Source organism: Bos taurus, chromosome 17, assembly GCF_002263795.3.
Source record: "Bos taurus isolate L1 Dominette 01449 registration number 42190680 breed Hereford chromosome 17, ARS-UCD2.0, whole genome shotgun sequence".
In the NCBI taxonomy this organism is placed as follows: domain Eukaryota; kingdom Metazoa; phylum Chordata; class Mammalia; order Artiodactyla; family Bovidae; genus Bos; species Bos taurus.
Window position 1 is genome coordinate 52550431 of NC_037344.1, and position 20469 is coordinate 52570899.

General features: G+C 53.9%; 4 protein-coding genes across 29 annotated transcripts in view; 2 read left to right on the forward strand and 2 right to left on the reverse strand.

Annotated features, from left to right (window-relative positions):
* The window catches only part of PITPNM2 (phosphatidylinositol transfer protein membrane associated 2), a 164043-nt gene extending 160777 nt beyond the window's left edge, over positions 1-3266 (forward strand). For all 22 annotated transcript variants that reach the window (XM_015475470.3, XM_024977287.2, XM_024977280.2 and 19 more), the window contains one exon: positions 250-3266. In XM_015475470.3, the coding sequence (XP_015330956.1) occupies positions 250-576 (327 nt within the window). In that variant the 3' untranslated portion in view covers positions 577-3266. The remainder of the gene's footprint in view (positions 1-249) is intronic.
* Positions 3267-3823: 557 nt separating this feature from the next.
* On the reverse strand, positions 3824-6250 carry ARL6IP4 (ADP ribosylation factor like GTPase 6 interacting protein 4). Of its 3 annotated transcripts, none has more exons than XM_002694477.7 (6): positions 6121-6250; positions 5581-5754; positions 4869-5156; positions 4668-4785; positions 4196-4265; positions 3824-4117 (listed from the first exon to the last, which is right to left on the reverse strand). In XM_002694477.7, the coding sequence occupies exons 2-6, from the start codon at positions 5741-5743 to the stop codon at positions 4061-4063; spliced, it is 696 nt and encodes a 231-aa protein (XP_002694523.3). In that variant the 5' UTR covers positions 5744-5754; positions 6121-6250; the 3' UTR covers positions 3824-4060. The 3 variants fall into 3 exon arrangements, with proteins under 3 accessions (XP_002694523.3, XP_005218031.1, XP_024833463.1); XM_005217974.5 differs by having other exon boundaries at positions 4869-5180; XM_024977695.2 differs by lacking the exon at positions 4196-4265 and having other exon boundaries at positions 4869-5180.
* A 712-nt stretch (positions 6251-6962) lies between these two features.
* On the reverse strand, positions 6963-10988 carry OGFOD2 (2-oxoglutarate and iron dependent oxygenase domain containing 2). Of its 3 annotated transcripts, XM_002694478.5 has the most exons (7): positions 10839-10988; positions 10356-10412; positions 9568-9681; positions 9378-9477; positions 8567-8694; positions 8056-8313; positions 6963-7982 (listed from the first exon to the last, which is right to left on the reverse strand). In XM_002694478.5, the coding sequence occupies exons 1-7, from the start codon at positions 10968-10970 to the stop codon at positions 7719-7721; spliced, it is 1053 nt and encodes a 350-aa protein (XP_002694524.1). In that variant the 5' UTR covers positions 10971-10988; the 3' UTR covers positions 6963-7718. The 3 variants fall into 3 exon arrangements, with proteins under 3 accessions (XP_002694524.1, XP_015330990.1, XP_015330991.1); XM_015475504.2 differs by lacking the exon at positions 10356-10412; XM_015475505.1 differs by lacking the exon at positions 10839-10988 and having other exon boundaries at positions 9568-10188; positions 10356-10832.
* Positions 10989-11408: 420 nt separating this feature from the next.
* The window catches only part of ABCB9 (ATP binding cassette subfamily B member 9), a 42026-nt gene continuing 32965 nt past the window's right edge, over positions 11409-20469 (forward strand). Inside the window, exon 1 of the mRNA XM_005217863.5 lies at positions 11409-11596. The gene's annotated coding sequence lies outside the window, so the exon portion shown is untranslated. The remainder of the gene's footprint in view (positions 11597-20469) is intronic.

Here is a 20469-nt window from a genome sequence, read left to right on the forward strand (position 1 = left end):
GCAGGCGGGAAGCCCCGCCCCTCGACCGCCGCGCCGCCCTGGGAGCCCCGCCCCCTACTGCCGGGCCACCCCGGAGCCCCGCCCCCCGACTGCCGCGCCGCCCTGGGATCCCCGCCCCCACTGCCCGGCAACCCCCGGAGCCCCGCCCCTCGACTGCCGCGCCGCCCCGGGCGCCCCGCCCGGCGACTGCCGGGCCAACCCGGAGCCCCGCCCCCTGACAGCCGTGCTTTCCGCTGCCCTCACCCGCAGTTCATCACCGACGGCTACGCGGCCCACCTGGCCCAGCTCAAGTACAACCACCGGGCGCGGCCAGCCCGCAACGCGGCCACCCGCATGGCGCTGCGCAAGGGCAGCTTCGGCCTGCCGGGCCAAGGCGACTTCCTGCGCTCCCGGAACCACCTGCTCCGCACCATCTCGGCCCAGCCCAGCGGCCCCGGCCCCCGACCACACGAGCGGACGCAGAGCCAGGCGGACAGCGAGCAGCGGGGACAGCGCAGCATGAGCATGGCGGCCGGCTGCTGGGGCCGCACCTTGGCCGGCCGGCCAGAGCCCGGCCCAGCCGCGGGCCCCAAGTAGGGCACCGGGAGTGAGGCGCTGTGGTCTCCATGGTGCTAGGCCAGGGCGGCCCGCCCTGCCAGGAGGCCTGGCCTGGGCACGTACTGTCGGCTGGGGCAAAGCTCGTCCCAGGGCCCGGCAGAGGACACGGGCTGTGCCAGACACAGCCCTCCCAGCCCAGCCTCACACTTTAGGGTCTGTGGGGTTCCAGCTGGTCGTGGAAGTTGGCAGGACGACCATCCCTGGGAAGACCTAAGGACCAGGACTCCCAACGTGGACTGGCCAGAAGGCACTCCTGGACGCTTGCCCTGCATTGACGTCCCCGCATTCCGATGCCAGGCCTGGGCACCTCCCATCCACTTGCTCGCCCTGACCCCCAGGTCCCCTGCCATTTGGTAGCAGCTGCGACGGGGTGGGGACAGCCTGCTTCTTGTTGACTCGAGTTACTCAACTGTTTGACCTCACTGGTTTTGCACTGATTTTTGAGAGTGGAGATTCATCACCATCTCCTATGGCTACAGACTCATGGACATGCATGAAAATTCAACGTTTGCCCATCCAAGACCTGCCACCACACAGAAGGCTCCAGGGCGGAGAATCCTTGTACAAATAGGAGAGAAAGGCCATATCATAATTTCTGCCGCTCTGCCTGGCCCATGAACCCATGGCAGCCCCAGACCCCAGCCTCTTCCACCTGCCCCATCTGGAGCCCAGTTCAGCCGCGGGCCTGGCGCCATCTCTGCCCTGGGCACAGCTCAGGCTGCCAGGTCAGTCAGTGAAGCCAAGTGGCTCCTGAGAAGCCTTGCCTGGGGCTACGGGGCCTGGACAGGCCTGGCCTCTTCTCCTCGCCTGCCATCAGCCAAGGCTCCAAGCCTCGGCCCTCCCTTCCGCGTTTCTACACCTTTCTACTTCTCCAATCTGATTTCTATGAGGTTTTTTTAAACGAGCAATCCTTGGCTGCTTCCTTTTCTTAACTCTTTCTGTACCAAACGCAGCCCCTCCACATGAAAACACCCAGCACTGTGACGGAGTCCAGCCTGGTTCTGGGTCCCAGGGCCCTGTCCGCTGCCCAGGCAGCGGGGCATGGCCTCTCTGCCTCACCCGAGCCCCGTTAATTCTACAGAATTTCTACTCTGGGGTGAGTGGGGCACACCCTTAGTTTTGTTTTTTTTTTTTTAAATGCCAGTTCCGTTTCGATGCTGAATCTAAGAAGCCACAACTCGCTTAGTTAGCTTAAGGGCAGGCAGCCATGACTACACTTCCCACCTGGTAAGGACCACGCTGTCCTGTGCACTGGGTCTGAGCATCAGCTCTCTCTCCCCAGAACTGACCGCGATCTCAGCTGTGGCCTCGGCTCCAGGCAGCCCCTCTGCTGCTCCTCCACCCCCTTCATGACAGGGGAGCCTGCCAGGCCTCAGCTAGCCGTCCAACATCCAGGCTGCTTTTGTGAGAAGCGGCTGCCAACCTGGATACGGCCTCGGGGCCTCGCGGGCTGGGACGGTGAGGCACGCAGATGGATGTTAACATTTTCCCGTGTGTAGATATGTACAGCCAAAGGGTCATGTAAATGTTCTGCAAAAGTGGGTCTGTACAGAGTGAAAGCTATTTATTTTGTGCAGAGAAAAAATGTCTGGAGGGATGGGACCTTCAGGATTTATTCATATTTAAGATGTAGCTTTTTGTTGTTTCCGGCATTATGTATAAAGCGACGATTATTTTATGGACCAAGTTTTAATGTAACTGTTGCAGTGAAAGTGCAATATCTAACCCCCTGCTCCCAGCGGGAAACGCTCGGCCCGACAATCACAGCCCCAGCCAGGGGCCCCGTGGCCAGTGCCTCCTCCTGTCGGTCCCACCTCACCCCATCTCGCCTGTCGCCTCGGTGAGCAGCCATCCGGATGGAGGAGCACCTACAAGAGTCTCGGCCCGCCTGCAATAAAGGCCTGGAGGCTGCCAGCCCCAGGAGGCTGGGTGGGCAGTGAGCTTGGCCTCTCCCAGCGGGCCACTGCCCCACGGCTCTGAGCTCCCTGCCTGCCTACCCAGCCGCCAGCCACGCCAAGGACAACAGCAATAGTCCGGGCCTCTCCCAGCGGCCCTCAGCCATAGATGGTGAGGTGGGCAGCCCACCCTCCCCGTGGACGTCTCTCTTCTATATCCAGGTCGGCTTCCTGCCTCCCTTCAGATTCCTCTTGGCACATTATCCTCTTAAGGAAGCACCAGTTTTTCAGAAACTAAGAGAGGGAGGACAGAGTCCTTTAAAAATACCAAAAATGTTTACAGCATTGGGTGCTGAGCTGCAGGGCTCAGGCCCGACCAGTCATAACCAAAGGGTGAGGCAGGCCTTGCTGACTGCCACCCCACCCCAGGCCTGTTAGAGTAGAAGCCTTAGTCCCAGCCCCCCCACCCCCAGGACTGAGCCTCAGCCCACCACTCCCAGACCCCACCACCTGCCTTCTCTTTGATTTCTAAAGAGGGATTCCGCAGAGACCCCATGCCCCCTTCCCAGCTCGGTCTGAACCGCCTGCCTGCCCGCCTGCCACGTCGCAGCCTTCACGTCTCAACCTGTCTGTCTGTCTTGTCTGTCTGGGCCGCCTGTGAGCGGTGTTCTGACGTATCCCCGCCCACCCTTGCTGTCCCTGCTCCATCGGACCTGAGTGTGCTGTGTACTGTGTTGTCATCTGTTACACCGATTAAAGAAGCAGGAAGGCTTCCTTCTGGGTCTCAGTACTGCGCCGACCACCAGAGCATTGGGGGTGGGGGCTGGCTGGGGGGTGCAGCCTGCCCTTGGGAGTAAAGGCAGTCCTTCCCAGTACACAATGCCAGCTGTGCTCACGGTAATACCAACACACCCCCGTGGGCCTTATCTCTGCTGGGCTTCCTTCTAGCCCCTTCCTGGGCATGAACTCAGTCTGTCCTCACAGCAATCCAGTGACGGAGGTGGGTGCTGTCAGCCTCCACCACACAGAGGACACAGCCTGCGAGCTGGGCCAGGACTCCTCCCAGGCCAGCAGGACTCTCTTATCTGCACAGTTAACAGCAAGGGCAGCAGCCTCCCGCCAGGCCTGAGGAAATCAGCTTAAAAGCCGAGGGTTTGGGATTCAGTTGGGGTGGGGTGGGGCTCTGGTCCAGGCAGGCTGACCTGAGGGTGAGGACCGCAAGAGTGGCTGGTGTGTGCCCCCCACCAAAGCTTGCAGAGTCCTTATTTTTGCCCTGAAGTCAGGTTGCCTCCTTCCCTCCCCATAAGCACAAAAAGCAACAACACAGAGGATGTCTCCAACCAGGGAACATTTAATATCTGGGAAGGTGCGTTCTTTTGGGAGATGGAGGAGCTGACTCGGCCAGTTACCCCCGACCTCCACTCCCTGAATTGCAGAGGAAGCTGGGCCAGAGGCTGGTCTGCAGGAGAAAGAACACCCAGCGGGCTCCCCGCTGCCCACCCTGAGGCCAGCCTTCAGGTCATGCCAACACTGTGTGTAGCAGGCCTTGGCCGGGGGCCAGAGGGGCCTCAGGGCAGGAGCCCTGCTCGCATCTGGAAGGCCAGGCCGTCCCCTCGGGTGGCTTGCTGGGGAAGAAAGCACACAGGAGGGGACAGGTCAGAAGAAGAGCTGGGGGTGGGCCTGGGTAAGGGGGCGACACCCACCTTATTGATCTCTCTGTGTCGCTCCTTGGTGACGATTTCCTCTAAGACCTCACCATCTCCCTTAATGAGCCTGGGGATGGAGGTGGGCAGGCTGAGCCTCTTAACTGAGAGGCCAGAGCACCAGAACCAGAAGCACCTGGCAGAGGGGTGCCAGGCCCAGGCCCCACCACCACCCTGAGCAGGCTGCCACACCCTGCTGGCCACTCCCACTCCTCCCTCCTTACCTCCCTCCCTTTCCACAGAGATGAGGACAGAGGGTAGCTCTGCCACCAGACAGGCCAGCTGTGGCTCTTTGAAGGCCCTCCCTCAAGGCCTTTCCAGCCCCTGCAATTGCCTACTCCAGCCAATAGGGAGCAACGGCCTGAGAAGGCTCATCAACAAGGGACTTTTCCCCTGGACATCAGCCTGTTTCGAGCAGCAGCAGCCCCCATCCCTCCTCCTGAGAGTGCAGTCTGGGGCCAGCGCGCCTCACCTGGTGCGTCCTGTCTCCGGGTCCACCACCTTGCGGATGACGCTCTGCCGGGCATCCCACTCCTCCTTGGTCATGGGCTTCATGGCCTGGATGCGGGACTTCTGCTCGTCCGTCAGGACTGGAAGGGAAGATGGCAGGGAGGCGGTGGCAGGGCCTCAGGGAGGGGATCCTCCCTGCCCTGCACCCCGGGCAGCACAGTACCTGGGCCATCCTCTTCCTCCTTGGCTGCTCTGTGCCACTGGTCCAGCGAGGGCCCGGGCAGAGCCTCAGTCTGCTGCATTCTGGCCTTCTCCTTGCCTCTCTTCTTCAGCTTCTTCTTCCTTTTCTTCTTCTTCTTCTTCCTCTTCTTGTCTTTGTGCTTCCCCCGCTTCTTCCGGCCATCGCTGGAGGAAGAGGAGGAAGACGAAGAGGAAGAGGAGCTAGAAGAACTGGAAGAAGAGGAGGAGGAGCTGGATCGTGGTCTCCTCCGGGCCTTGTGCTTGCTTCTCTCTGTGATGCAGGGAGAAGGTGAGGCTGGAAGGCCAGGAGGGGAAGAAGTAAACCTTCGTCCCCTTGCTCTGGCCTGTAGCAGACTCAGGCTGACTACCTCCTGGCAGGGCTTCAGCACGCTGTGGAGAGGCACCTTCTGAACTCCGCAGTCACTGTCTGCCCAAGAGCAAGGTGGCCAGCACCCACATCTTAGGCCCTGCTACACCAAAACTATGATAAAGTTCTTGCTTCACTCCGTATTCAATGGATTGGCCCAGCCCCTGGATTCTGAGCGTCTTTCATTCCAGATAGCGAGGACACTCTTGTGTCCCTCTGAATAGTGCGCTCTGTGATTTTCCCAGTCAGTCTGGAGAAGCCCTCCCGACTGCCTGCAACGTCCTCCCTGAAGTACCCTCATCCCTTTCCCATTCCCTCTGGTCCTCACCCTCAGCCCCAGAGGAGGTGCTGCTGGCCTTGCGGCTTTGGGATCTCGAAGCCGAGCAGCTCCTCCGGACGTCCTTACTGCTCTTCTTCCTTTTCTTCTCCGACCCTCGCCCCCGGGAACGGCTGCGACTCCTAGAGCGCTTGCGGGAGCCGACGTGAGCCATAGCGCCGCGAGCTGCAGACACGAAGGCGCGCTTAAACCCGGGATCGATCACGGGGCCGGCCCGCAGACTGGGTTCCCAGGGAGGCTCTACTTTGGCCGAGTCAACCAGACTCGGCCTGGTCTTCTGGGGCCTGGCACCCGTCACTACCCGGGGCAGCGTTATTGAGGGAGAGTTGGAGGAACCGTATGATCCTCGCCCGCCCCCAAACCCGGTAACCCAAGTTCTCCGCGGACTACCGGCTCCACCGCTGCGGCCCCTTTAAGGGTCCTCCCCCGCGCGGACGCTTCACGGCTGCGCGCGCAGCTCAGGCGCCTTTAGGAACGGCTGCGCTCCTCGGCTGCCAGGTGCGTTCCTCTTCCCTTCCCATGTGCACCTACCCTCCACCCCGTGCCCTCCGCGGCCTGCCGCCTCAAAGAAGTCCCCGGGGCTATTCCGCTCCCTCTTCAACCGCCCATCCGGCGGGACCGCCACCCCTGCACCACGCCTTCGCGTGAGGAAGCAACGGCTGGGTGACTTCCGGCCCGGGCGGTGCACTGGGAGGCTGTCCGGCCGCGAAGCGAGGCGCTGCTGCCTTTAGTTCTGAAGCCCCATGTTCCGTCTGTGGGGCAGCCCAAGAAACCGAGTCTGGCGCGCTCACCTCCCAGAGAGGCGAGCTGGGGCTCCAGGCTTCCGCCTCTAGGGGGCGCTCCCGGACGAGAGACCTGCTCGCCAGCCTGGTGCCAGTCCCAGAGCTCACAGGCCCTTTGCGGCAGCTGTGCCCTCTCCCATCTCTATCCTATTCGGTCGGCGCGCAGCACCCCCAGTCCCTGTGAAGCCCAGGGGAAGAGGCGACTGTGGATTTTCTACGGACATGTCCACACCAGCAGGCCATGAGCTCCAGAACCTTGGTCTTTCCGATGTCTGCTTTCAGTAATACAGAGAGGTCACAAACTCAGACGTCCATAGAAACCAGGAAGATCATAGCAACATATGAGGGACCCCTGTGAGGGAGTGTACCACAGGCCTCGAGAGTGGGGGCAGCTGAGTCTGGTCTCCCTAGTTTCTGCAATGTGGACTGGGGCCGGGTATTTCCAGATCTTCCCACTTTGCCAGGGGAGCCCAAACTCAAGATTTCAACATGGAAAACTCTCCCAAACATAGCATAGCTGCATGCCTCATCCAGTCTTGGGGCCACCGAGTTGCAAACTCTTTGATAGTAATGACAGCAGCAAACCCAGAGGACTGTTGTAAATTGCTTTATAAATGGGGAGTCATTTGATCCTCAAAACAGCTCTAGGACATAGGTACTTTCCAGGAAAAAAAGACTAAGGCAGAGAGAGGCAGGTGGCTTACCCACAGTCACAACTGGAAGTGGCTGAATCAGAATTTGAATCCAGGCAGTCTGGCTCCAAGTCCCTGCTTTTAATCCTTCTGCAGCAACCCCTCCATACCATCCAGAAGATGGAGGTGACCCACCCTCCATCTTTGTTGGTGACCCACCCAAATCCCCTTAGAAGACAGGTGCTCTCGACCTTAGTCATGGTGTCTGCTGCTGACACCCCACACCTGGACTCTGCTCTGGAAGATTCCCTTGGCCACTGGGAGCCACGCTGCCCTGGAGGTGGATGTTGGGGAAGTTACTCACCCGCTCCATACCCTGAAACACCCCATAGCCAATAACTGCTGTTGAGGGCAAACTGTGCTACAGTTCATGCTCCAGAGAGCCCCATGGGATGGGGCTGAAGCTGGATGCTGTGTCAAACCATCCTGGTCCAGCTCCTTCCTGCCCTGTCCTGCTTCTCCCTGGAGCGCTCCCTCCTTAAACCACTTGCACAGGAATTCCAGTCTCAGGCTGTGGTCTACAAGCCCAACCTAAGCCAGCCTGTCTGCTGCAAGAATGACCCAGAAGCCTGTGTTGTCCTCTCGAAGCAAAAAGTGCTGAGGGCTGCAGGGCGTTTATTTCCGTCCTTGCCCGCCACCCTGGCCCTGGCCAAGCTCAAGTTAGGGCACACACATCCACCGTGGCGGGCTCCTCGCGGGTGAAGCCATCACCGAAGCCCTCGTCGTCCACCAGGTCAGGCTTGCGGCAGCACATGGGGCAGAGGCGGTTGCGCACGGCCGAGGCCCGGAGCCAGACGACCAAGTTCCAGCGCTCACCAGTGCCCAGGGGCCGGGCCCCATGCAGCTGGCCCCCCCGGTGCAGGAGGCCCTGGCCCACCACGTGCTCCACCTCCAAGGGCTTGGCCAGGGTTGAAGGCACCTGTGGACAGTGGGGCTCAGGCCTGGGTACTCACGGTGGCTCCGGCCCAGCCCCACGGGTTAAACACACTAACCTGGAAGAGATCCCCGAAATAGAGGGCACCCCCTGTGAAGGCCTTGCCCAGGGATACATTGAGGGTGAGCTCGGCGTTATCGTAGTGGCAGCCCAGCTCGCGGTCCTGGCCAGGCGCGTATTTGACCACAAAGGCCCGGTGGCTGTCCAGCCAGCCCCCACCACAGTCTGGATATAGCAGGGCCATCAGCGGCTGGAGGAAGCGCTCCCGCAGTGGTGTTACCAGTGGTTCATCCAGGCCTAGCTCATGTAGCAACACCTGTGGGTGGGGGAGCCCAGAATTAGCAGGGAACCTGGTAGGGCCTGTCCCTGAGTCCCTGGGGGAGTCCCTCACTAAGGACAGTGCTGAGTGCTATGCAGACATCATCAACCTGCTTAGCTTCATAATAATACTGCCTGATTTCATCTTACAGATGGTGAGACCAAGGCTCAGAGGAGGTCTGTGCTGGGAACACGTCTCCCCAGACAGATGTCCCTGCCTCCTTGTGCCGGCCGGGTGGAACCTCACCCACCCCATAGTTGTTCATGGTGTTGGGTCTTCCCTTGGGCATGTCTGACTGCTCAAAGTGCTCCAGCTCCTCCAGCAGGGCCTGGCAGAAGGGCGCTGTGAACACTGGCAGCCGGTAAATTCGCTTCTCCTCTGCAGAGGGAGAGGGAGGGAAGTTTGGTTAGCCAGGAGCTAACCTTTTCACTTCCCGCAGCCTCAGTCTCCTCATCTGTAGAATGGGGATGACATGAGTACTCACCTTGTGATGATTAAATGGGCTCTTGTGATGGTCAAATGACATAATGTGTGTGGCAAGGGTGCCCTATTCTTGGACCCCCCCCCCACCACTCATCCCTAGATCCTCACCCTGCCCTGAGGTCTGACCCCCAAATTCAGATGTGCCTCCTGGCTGGTCACCCCTCCCCCCCAGCTCCAGGTCCTGGCAGGTTCGGGAGACTTCACTCTTGCCCCCTCCTTCAGGTCTCAGGATGGGAACTGTTCCCCATTCCCACCGCCACTGCTAACCCTGGGGCAGGTCTCTCACCATCCCTTGCTGACCCCTGAGCCCACACTTGTCTCAACCATCCCCTCATTAACATCTTTAGTCACCCCAGTTTGAGGATGCCGGCTGGCTCGTGCCTGGTGCACAGCACTGAATTACTGATCACTGTGGTGGATGCGTGTGCAAGTGAGTGAATACGATGCCCTCCTCCTGATAGTTCCATCCTACCCCTCTTCTCACTCCTGCTGGGTTGACTTTTAGAGGCAGATATGGTGGGTGAAGGGACCCCAGTCTGCCACCCCCAGTCCTGCCAAGTGGCAGGCCAAGACCTCACCTGACACTGTCTCCAGCCGCTGGAGAAGGCCCTTAAGGTCTGCGCCTGAAGATGCGCTGTATTCAGCTGCAGCCAGAAATTCAGGGGCCAAAGCGGCCTCCTAGGGGCAGAACACACCAGCCATGGGGCAGACAGCCCCCAGGCCCGGATGCCTCCACCTCCTTCCAGTAACCTGCCCCCTGCCAGGTACCTGCAGCAAGTTGTAGACCTCTGGCCGTGCTGGGCGGTAGGAGCTGGCAATGAGGGCTTTCCTGGCAGCCGACTCCGGCCCCAGCCGCCGCCGCCGCTCTACCTCCTGCTCCAGCTGGGGTGACACAGGGCCTGGTTACCAGAATGGGGCCTCCCATCCCTCCCAAGGGGAAGCCCAGTCTTCCTATGTTCCTGACTCTGCCAGGGTAAATGGCAGGTGTTAAACTGTTAGCTGACGGGGATTCCTTCCAGAAGGGGGCCCATCCCACTGAGGGCTGCACCAGCTTGGCTGGATTGAGACCCATCGCTGCACCTTCACCAGCTGGGCCCAACCAAGGAGGGGAAACAGAGTCCTGGTTAAGTCTTGTGTTCCAGAGGCTGCAGATGGCTGTCTTATGAAGCTTCTCGACACTTAACACCACCCCGCCATGGGAGACAAGCAGCAGTGGCAGAAGTGGTGTCGGGGGGAGAATGAAGAATCAGGAGCCAGGTGGCACCTGGTGTGAAACCTTGAGTAGGTGACTCCTCCCCTTGAGTGCAAGTTTCTCATCTCAAAAGGGCACAAAGCAGACAACTTGGCGTTTTCCCTGCTTTCTCTTTTCCAGGTGCCGGCACCCAGGTGCTGTGGTAAGTGGGGACAGGAGGAAGTAAGGGGAGGTCAAAGGAGCCCTTCTGGGATCTGACAATGGCACACCAGAGGCCGGGAGACCCCTCAAGCTGCTGACACAAATCTAAATAGAAAGGGCCGGGCTGGGTGCAGAGCGGGCGGTGAAGGGTGGGGAGTGTTACCTCTCCCAACAGCTGCTGGAAGTCTTTAGGGCTGACACAGCCTCGGCTGCGCAGGATCTGAGAGCAGAAAAACCAGTAAGTGTGATAGTGTGACCTGGGGCAAGTCTCTTAAGGTCTCTGAGCCTCAGCTTCTCCACCTTGAAATGAAGATGATCCGATCACAGGATCATCGAAAAAATGAGATGTGATAAGCACGTTAAGCACACAGCAGCGGCTCTTGTTAATAACAGAGAGTACTCAGCCAGGCCCTGCCCTGAGCACTTTACATGTAGTTCATTCATTGATTCCTAACGACAGTCGCACTAAAGCGATACCATGATCGCCATCTGAGGTGGAAAATACGGGAGGCAGCTAGAGGTTAAGTCAATCTTCTCGTCCGATCTGAGTGCGCCAAAGGCAAAGTAAACGACCCCGGGGACTGAGATCCCGCCTCCACCACCGCTCCCCGCTCGTTTTCCCGCAGAGCCAATAGAGGCCACTCACGGGCTCGTAGTCCTGGCGCAGCTGCTGTTCGCTCCGGAAGCGCACGTGCAGCCCGTAGCGCGCCACGTACAAGTTCTCTGAGCAAAAGCAAGCGCAGCGGCAGAAGCGCCGGGGAGCCGCTGCGGTCCCCATGGTAAGAAGTGTTGCATTGCCCCACCGGCTACCGTAGGGACACTTCCGGGTACGCCCCCAGCCGGGCAGGGGCGCGGTTTGGAACCAGCGGCCAAGGGTTCGTTCTAAATTCCCAAATTCAGAAAAGAACGAAGACTCCGCCCCAGAAAACGGTCTGCGGTGCAGAAAGATACTCCCAGGCAGGAATGAGACTGGCAGCGTCGGCTAAGAGCACGCCAGCCTGATGGGCCGCTGCTTCACATTTTCTCCATCTGCGAGGCGGGGATTAATCATCCCTCTTTACAGATAGGTGAACTTGAGTCACACCCTCACAGGACTTGGAGAAGTAGGAACTCGGAATTCCAAGACCTTCGGCTTAAACGCGCTGCCTCCTTTTTCTGCTAGGAGCTTTTAGCGGACCAGCTGAAGTCACGAGGACAGTTGGAGCCTTGGGGTCCGATTTTGTTCCAATTGCGCTCCAGTTTTGTGCGTCTGAGCTTGCGTTTAGCATTCATCCCGGTCCCTGTCCGGCGCTCCCGATGCCTACGCCCCTATCTCTTAGGATTCGCATCGGATTGCCCCAGAGAGTGTCTCCACGAGAGGGCTCCGTCCAGCGAGACTTCCGGTGGCTCTCGTCACGGATTCAGGTGTGAGGGGGGGAAATAGGATGTGGTCCGTCGTGGCCACACCCCGCACAACCAGGTTCAAGCTCTGCACAGCCAAGTGTGAGATGAGTATGTTTCTGTTTGATAGAGCGTGCCCCGCAGCATCGCGGAGACCCAATCACAGTACACGCAACTCTCTTCAGTTTACTCCAGTTCAGTAGCTCAGTCCTGTCTGACTCTTTGCGACCCCATGGACTGCAGCACGCCAGGTTTCCCTGTCCATCACCAACTCCTGGAGCTTGTTCAAACTCATGTCCATCCAGTCAGTGATGCCATCCAACCATCTCATCCTCTGTCCTCCCCTTCTCCTCCCGCCTTCAATCTTTCCCAGCATCAAGGTCTTTTCCAGTGAGTCAGTTCCTCGCATCAGGTGGCCCAAATATTGGAGTTTCAGCTTCAGCATCAGTCCTTCAGGACTGATTTCCTTTAGGATTGACTGGTTTGATCTCCTTGCTGTCCAAGGGACTGTCAAGAGTCTACTCCAACACCACAGTTCAAAAGCATCAATTCTAAGGTGCTCAAGCTTTCTTTATAGTCCAATTCTCACATCCATATGTGACTGCTGGAAAAACCATAGCTTTAACTAGATGGACCTTTGTTGGCAAAGTAATGTCTCTGCTTTTTAATGTGCTGTCTAGGTTGGTCATAGCTTTTCTTCCAAGGAGGAAGCGTCTTCTAATTTCATGGCTATCCTCACCATCTGCAGTGATTTTGGAGCCCCCCAAAAATAAACTCTCTCACTGTTGCCATTGTTTCCCCATCTATTTGCCATGAAGTGATGGGACTAGATGCCATGATCTTAGTTTTCTGAAAGTTGAGTTTTAAGCCAAGATTTTCACTCTCATCTTTCATCAAGAGGCTTTTTAGTTCTTCACTTTCTGCCGTAAGGGTGGTGTCATCTGCATATCTGAGGTTATTGATATTTCTCCTGGCAGTCTTGATTCTAGCTTGTGCTTCATCCAGCACGGAATTTTGCATGATAACTCTGTCTTGGGAACCCCATTATAATCCACCATGCACCCCCAAAGTCCCAATCTGCAAAGCCCTGAGAAGAAGCTGGGCTGGCAGTCATGTTGCCAAGCTGGCAGAACGAAGGTGCACACCTGGTGAGGAAGTCTTGACCTGTAGAACTTCTTCCTGCACTAGAGTTCCCTGCATGGTTCAGCATGAAGCTGGGGTGGAGGTGGGGAGGAAGACTCTGGGGCTTTAATACCCCCCAGATAAACAGTGACTATGGATGACAACTGTTGGCTGAGCCCCACCTCGACTGGACCTGAGCTAACACGTCTACTACCAGTCACCTTAACTCCTTTCATCCCTACAGCAAACCTTCGAGCTGGGTACTGTTATATCACCATGTTACAGAGGGGCAAGGGGCTTCCCTGGTGGCTCACATAGTGAAGAATCCACCTGCAATTCAGGAGACCCAGGTTCGATCCCTGGGTCAGGAATATGCCCTGGAGAAGGGAATGGCTGGCCAGCCCAGTATTCTTGCCTGGAGAATCCCATGAACAGAGGAGCCTGGTGGGGTCACAGAGAGTCAAACAGGACTGAGCAACTAAACACACACGCACACATGGGGAAACTGAGGTCCAGAGAGGTGCAGTGACCTGCCCCATGTCATTCCCGAGTAAGGGACATATGCATACGGGGATTGAACCCAGCAGTCTTCCCTTTGAGTTCCCTGTTCACCACAGTATGAACATTTTGACCACACTGTGTAGCTTGTGGCATCTCAGTTCCTGACCAGGGATCGAGCCCACACTCCTGCAGTGGAAGCGTGGAGACCCAACACCGGGACTGCCAGGGAAGTCCTTTGTTGGCATTTTCTTGATGACTCTGCTCTCCTTTCCTCTTGTGTACACACAGGTTCACACAGTCACACTCACATCCACAGTGACACACACTCTTGCACACACTCAAACACAGCCTTACATGCTAACACACATTCACACAAAATCACACCTGTGTACACACCCTCACACATATCACCAACACTCCCTCCTTTATATGCATGCAACATTCCACATTACAGTCACAATCGCACACTTGTATTAATAAACCCGGTAAACCCAAAGGCCCTGCAGTGGGCTGAGCTTGGAGTGGGCTACAAGGACAGCAAAAAGCCTACAAGAGGGTGAGTCATAGAGAAGAGGGCCAGGGTTGTATTTGGGACCAAATCTTTGGGCCACTGGTACCATTTTGGATTTTATTCTGTGTACAAAGGGAAGCTGTTTAGTCCTCACAACAAGGTAGGAACTTGAGGTAGGAGCTATCGCCATCTGACAGATGTGGAAAATGAGGTTCAGAGAGGTTAAGTGACCCATGCGAGGTCACACAGCTCATATGTGGGGCAGTCTGGAAGGAACCCAAGTCTGAGCCTGCTGGGTTCCTTCTTGGGCATGAAAACCAGGTCTTTGCACCTCAGACATTCTGGGGCCCAGACCTGGGACTCCCGAAGCTACCAGGCTTCCCCAGGGAGCAGAATGACTGTCAGGGACCTGCTTGCCCCTCAAGGACCCCACTCCCCAGCCCAGAGCTGTGGGGCCTGAGCAGGTGATTCAAGTTTTATAGCCATCTTGATTGCCCAGCGATAGTGAAGGGCCCTGCTCTCCAGGAGAGGATCTATTTCCCCAGGTCTTCATTCATTCCCCTTCTTAGCACCTTACTGTCCCCCTCCCGCCTCCCCAGGCCCAGGGCAGACCAGCTGCCCAGGCAGCCACCACACAGGCCTGCATGTACAGCCCCCCAACCCCGGCTAGCTCACTTGTTAGGGTGCTCCTTTTTTGGCTGTTTTTGCAAGATGAGTGTGTTCTGCTTCTCAGTTGAGACTGGCCCTCCCCCTGCCCCACCTCTGCCCCAACCTGGGCTCCGTCACCAGAGGGAACCACAGCCAGAATAATAACAGTAAGCACCGAATCACTATGCTCACAGCCAGCACTCACTTGGACTTCTGTTGACCTTGTGAGATATTATTATACTTAATTTTGTTGTTGTTTAGTCGCTCAGTCATGTCCAACTCTTTTGCGACCCTGTGAACTGTAACCCCCCAGACTCCTCTGTCCTTGGGATTTCCAGGCAAGAACACTGAAGTGAGTTACTATTTCCTTCTGCAGGGGATCTTCCTGACCCAGAGATTGAGCCCATGTCTCCTGCATTGGCAGGTGGATTCTTTACCACTGACCCACCAGGGAAGCCCCTATCCTCATTTTACAGATGAGGAAACAGAGGCTCGGAGAAGGCAATGGCACCCCACTCCAGTACTCTTGCCTGGAAAATCCCATGGATGGAGGAGCCTGGTAGGCTGCAGTCCATGGGGTCACGAAGAGTCGGACATGACTGAGCGACTTCACTTTCACTTTCCACTTTCCTGCATTGGAGAAGGAAATGGCAACCCACTCCAGTGTTCTTGCCTGGAGAATCCCAGGGATGGGGGAGCCTGGTGGGCTGCGGTCTATGGGGTCGCACAGAGTCGGACACGACTGAAGCGACTTAGCAGCGGCAGCAGCAGGGACATAAACCTAGTGGATGCAGAAGCAGAATTGGAACATCCAACTGGGGAATTCTCTGGTGGTCTAGTGGTTGGGACTCTGCACTCTCACAGGGTTCAATCCCTGGTCGGGGAACTAAAATGCCACAAGCCTTGCAGCACAGTCGAAAAAAGGAGAACACCCATCCTTTGGATTCCAGAGTGATGTGTGTGTGCATGTATGTATGTGTATATATGTATGTTGTATGCATGTATATATGTCTATACATATTCACTTGAACTGACAGCACACATGTACAAAAGGACACAAATCATAAGTGTCCAGTTTGGTGAATTTTCATAAACTAGACACACCCACATAACCAGCACCCAGATCCAAAAACAGAACATCCCAGCCCCCCCATCACCACATGTCCCCCATCAATGACTGGCCATCCCAATGGTAGTCACTACTCTAACTTCTAAGAGCAAAGATCAGTTTTGCCTGTTCTTGAATTCAATACAGATAAAATAATGTAGTATGTGCTGTTTTGTATACCGCTTCTTTTGCTTGGCATTATTTTAAGTGTAGTTTATTTACAGTTTTGTGTTAGCTTGCTTCTGATGTACAGAAAAGTGATTCAGTTATAAATATATGCATATTCTTTTTCATAATTCTTTCCCACTATAGTTTATTTTAGGATGTTGAATTCAGTTCCCTGTGCTATACAATAGGATCTTGTTGATCTGTTTTTTATATAGTAGTTTATATCTGCTAATCCCAAACTCCTAATTTATCTCTCCCCCACCCCCAACATTATGATCTTGAGATTCATCAGTGTTGTATGTAGCAGCGGCTTATGTTTTTTTGTGGCTGCATAATATTCCACCAGGTGCCCTCCTCCACCATTCATTATATCTCCTACAGCTGATGGGCATTTGCATGGTTTCCAGTTTGAGGATGTCACGGATGAAGCTATAATGAACAGTTTTTACTGTGGTTAAAATATACATAATGTAAAATTGGCTTCTTAACCATTTTTTAATACACTTTATTTCTTCAGAGCAGTTTTAGGTTCACAGCAAAATAGAGTGGAAAGTATAGAGATTTATCATGTGTTCCCTGCTGCCTCCCACACAGAGCCTCCCCTGACCATCAACATCCCACACCGGGTGGTAGATTTGTTACAATCGATTGTCACATTGGCATGTCATTACCACCCAAAGTACTTCATTTACATTAGAGTTCACTCTTGGAGTTGCATATTCTATGGTTTTTGACAATGTATATGGTCACATATCTACTATTATGGTGTCATATGGAATAGTTTCAATGCCCTAAAAATCCGCTATGCTCTGCCCATTCATTCATCCCCTCTTCCTTTCTTTTTTTAAATTACTATTATTTAAAATTTTTAATTTATTTTTTTTGGCTGCACTAGGTCTTTGTTTATTTCTTTCCTTTTCTCCTTTGCTTTTCGCTTCCCTTCTTTTCACAGCTATTTGTAAGGCCTCCCCAGACAGCCATTTTGCTTTTTTGCATTTCTTTTCCATGGGGATGGTCTTGATCCCTGTCTCCTGTACAATGTCACAAACCTCATTCCATAGTTCATCAGGCACTCTATCTATCAGATGTAGGCCCTTAAATCTATTTCTCACTTCTACTGTATAATCATAAGGGATTTGATTTAGGTCATACCTGAATGGTCTAGTGGTTTTCCCTACTTTCTTCAATTTAAGTCTGAATTTGGTAATAAGGAGTTCATGATCTGAGCCACAGTCAGCTCCCGGTCTTGTTTTTGTTGACTGTATAGAGCTTCTCCATCTTTGGCTGCAAAGAACATAATCAATCTGATTTTGGTGTTGACCATCTGGTGATGTCCATGTGTAGAGTCTTCTCTTGTGTTGTTGGAAGAGGGTGTTTGCTATGACCAGTGCATTTTCTTGGCAAAACTCTATTAGTCTTTGCCTGCTTCATTCCGTATTCCAAGGCCAAATTTGCCTGTTCCTCCAGGTGTTTCTTGACTTCCTACTTTTGCATTCCAGTCCCCTATAATGAAAAGGACATCTTTTTTGGGTGTTAGTTCTAAAAGGTCTTGTAGGTCTTCATAGAACCGTTCAACTTCAGCTTCTTCAGCATTGCTGGTTGGGGCATAGACTTGGATTACTGTGATATTGAATGGTTTGCCTTGGAAACGAACAGAGATCATTCTGTCATTTTTAAGATTGCATCCAAGTACTGCATTACAGACTCTTTTGTTGACCAAGATGGCTACTCCATTTCTTCTGAGGGATTCCTGTCCGCAGTAGTAGATATAATGGTCATCTGAGTTAAATTCACCCATTCCAGTCCATTTGAGTTCGCTGATTCCTAGAATGTTGACATTCACTCTTGCCATCTCTTGTTTGATCACTTCCAATTTGCCTTGATTCATGGACCTGACATTCCAGGTTCCTATGCAATATTGCTCTTTACAGCATCGGACCTTGCTTCTATCACCAGTCACATCCACAGCTGAGAATTCTTTTTGCTTTGGCTCCATCCCCTCATTCTTTCTGGAGTTATTTCTCCACTGATCTCCAGTAGCATATTGGGCACCTACTGACCTGGGGAGTTCCTCTTTCAGTATCCTATCATTTTGCCTTTTCATACTGTTCATGGGGTTCTCAAGGCAAGAATACTGAAGTGGTTTGCCATTCTCTTCTCCAGTGGACCACATTCTGTCAGATCTCTCCACCATGACCCACCCATCTTGGGTTGCCCACAGGCATGGCTTAGTTTCACTGAGTTAGACAAGGCTGTGGTCCTAGTGTGATTAGATTGACTAGTTTCCTGTGAGTATGGTTTCAGTGTGTCTGCCTTCTGATGCCCTCTTGCAACACCTACCATCTTACTTGGGTTTCTCTTACCTTGGGCGTGGGGTAGTTCTTCACAGCTGCTCCAGCAAAGCGCAGCCACTGCTCCTTACCTTGGACGAGGGGTATTTCCTCACCACCGCCCTTCCTGGCCTTCAATAGCTCCTCTAGGCCCTCCTGCGCCTGCCCAGCCACTGCTCCTTGGACGTGGGGTTTGATATAAGCATCTGAATGCAGAGTTCCTAAGAATAGCAAGAAGAGATAAGAAAGCCTTCCTCAGCGATCATTGCAAAGAAATAGAGGAAAACAACAGAATGGGAAAGACTAGAGATCTCTTCAAGAAAATTAGAGATACCAAGGGAACATTTCATGCAAAGATGGGCTCGATAAAGGACAGAAATGGTATGGACCTAACAGAAGCAGAAGATATTAAGAAGAGGTGGCAAGAATACACAGAAGAACTGTACAAAAAAGATCTTCACAACCCAGATAATCACGATGGTGTGATCACTGACCTAGAGCCAGACATCCTGGAATGCAAAATCAAGTGGGCCTTAGAAAGCATCACTACGAACAAAGCTAGTGGAGGTGATGGAATTCCAGTGGAGCTATTTCAAATCCTGAAAGATGATGCTGTGAAAGTGCTGCACTCAATATGCCAGCAAATTTGGAAAACTCAGCAGTGGCCACAGAAGAAAAGGTCAGTTTTCATTCCAATCCCAAAGAAAGGCAATGCCAAAGAATGCTCAAACTACCGCACAATTGCACTCATCTCACATGCTAGTAAAGTAATGCTCAAAATTCTCCAAGCCAGGCTTCAGAAATACGTGAACCATGAACTTCCTGATGTTCAAGCTGGTTTTAGAAAAGGCAGAGGAACCAGAGATCAAATTGCCAACATCCGCTGGATCATCGAAAAAGGAAGAGAGTTCCAGAAAAACATCTATTTCTGCTTTATTGACTAAGCCAAAGCCTTTGACTGTGTGGATCACAATAAACTGTGGAAAATTCTGAAAGACATGGGAATACCAGACCACCTGACCTGCCTCTTGAGAAATCTGTATGCAGGTCAGGAAGCAACAGTTAGAACTGGACATGGAACAACAGACTGGTTCCAAATAGGAAAAGGAGTATGTCAAGGCTGTATATTGTCACCCTGCTTATTTAACTTCTATGCAAAGTACATCATGAGAAACGCTGGGCTGGAAGAAGCACAAGCCGGAATCAAGATTTCCGGGAGAAATATCAATCACCTCAGATATGCAGATAACACCACCCTTATGGCAGAAAGTGAAGAGGAACTAAAAAGCCTCTTGATGAAGGTGAAAGAGGAGAGTGAAAAAGTTGGCTTAAAGCTCAACATTCAGAAAACGAAGATCATGGCATCTGGTCCCATCACTTCATGGGAAATAGATGGAGAAACAGTGGAAACAGCATCAGACTTTATTTTTTGGGGCTCCAAAATCACTGCAGATGGTGATTGCAGCCATGAAATTAAAAGACGCTTACTCCTTGGAAGGAAAGTTATGACCAACCTAGGTAGCATATTGAAAAGCAGAGACATTACTTTGCCAACAAAGGTCCATCTAGTCAAGGCTATGGTTTTTCCAGGGGTCATGTATGAATGTGAGAGTTAGACTGTGAAGAAGGCTGAGTGCCAAAGAATTGATGCTTTTGAAATGTGGTGTTGGAGAAGACTCTTGAGAGTCCCTTGGACTGCAAGGAGATCCAACCAGGCCATTCTGAAGGAGATCAGCCCTGGGATTTCTTTGGAAGGAATGATGCTAAAGCTGAAACTCCAGTACTTTGGCCACCTCATGCGAAGAGTTGACTCATTGGAAAAGACCCTGATGCTGGGAAGGATTGGGGACAGGAGGAGAAGGGGATGACAGAGGATGAGATGGATGGATGGCATCGCTGACTCGATGGACGTGAGTCTGAGTGAATTCCAGGAGTTGGTGATGGACAGGGAGGCCTGGTGTGCTGCGATTCATGGGGTCGCCCAGAGTTGGCCACAACTGAGCGACTGAACTGAACTGAGGTCTTTGTTGCTGTTTGGGCTTTTTCTAGTTGTGGCGAGCAGGGGCTACTCTGTGTTGCAGCAGGCTTCTCATGGCGGCAGCCTCTCCTGTTGTAGAGCACAGGCTCTCGGGCTTCAGTGGTGGCAGCACAGAGGTCCTAGAGCAAGCTCGAAAGCCTCAGTAGTGGTGGTGCACTTGTTTAGTTGTTCTCGAAGCATGTGGAATCTTCCTGGACCAGGGATCCAAGCCGTGTCCCCTGCACTGGCAGGCAGATTCTAATCTACTATGCCACCAGGGAAGTCTTCCCCATCCTCTCTTGACCCCTGGCAAACACTGTTCCTTTTACTGTCTCCATAGGTTTTGTTTTGGGTTTTTTTGGCTTCACCACAAGGCATGCAGGATCGCAGTTCCCCACCAGGGATCAAACCCGTGCCCCCTACAGTGGAAGTGCGGAACTGTAACTAGACTGCTAGGGAAGTTCCTCCATAGTTTATCTTTTCCAGGATATG

Coding starts and splice junctions, on each gene's coding strand:
- ARL6IP4 (XM_005217974.5), bottom strand. CDS start 5,743: ATGGCTCACGTCGGCTCCCGCAAGCGCTCTAGGAGTCGCAGCCGTTCC. Junction 5,181..5,580: donor CACCTCCTCTGGGGCTGAGG/GTGAGGACCAGA, acceptor CTGGCCTTCCAG/CCTCACCTTCTCCCTGCATC. Junction 4,266..4,667: donor CCGGAGACAGGACGCACCAG/GTGAGGCGCGCT, acceptor CTCCATCCCCAG/GCTCATTAAGGGAGATGGTG.
- OGFOD2 (XM_002694478.5), bottom strand. CDS start 10,970: ATGGGGACCGCAGCGGCTCCCCGGCGCTTCTGCCGCTGCGCTTGCTTT. Junction 9,478..9,567: donor AGGTCTACAACTTGCTGCAG/GTACCTGGCAGG, acceptor TTCTGCCCCTAG/GAGGCCGCTTTGGCCCCTGA. Junction 8,314..8,566: donor ACACCATGAACAACTATGGG/GTGGGTGAGGTT, acceptor CCCCACCCACAG/GTGTTGCTACATGAGCTAGG.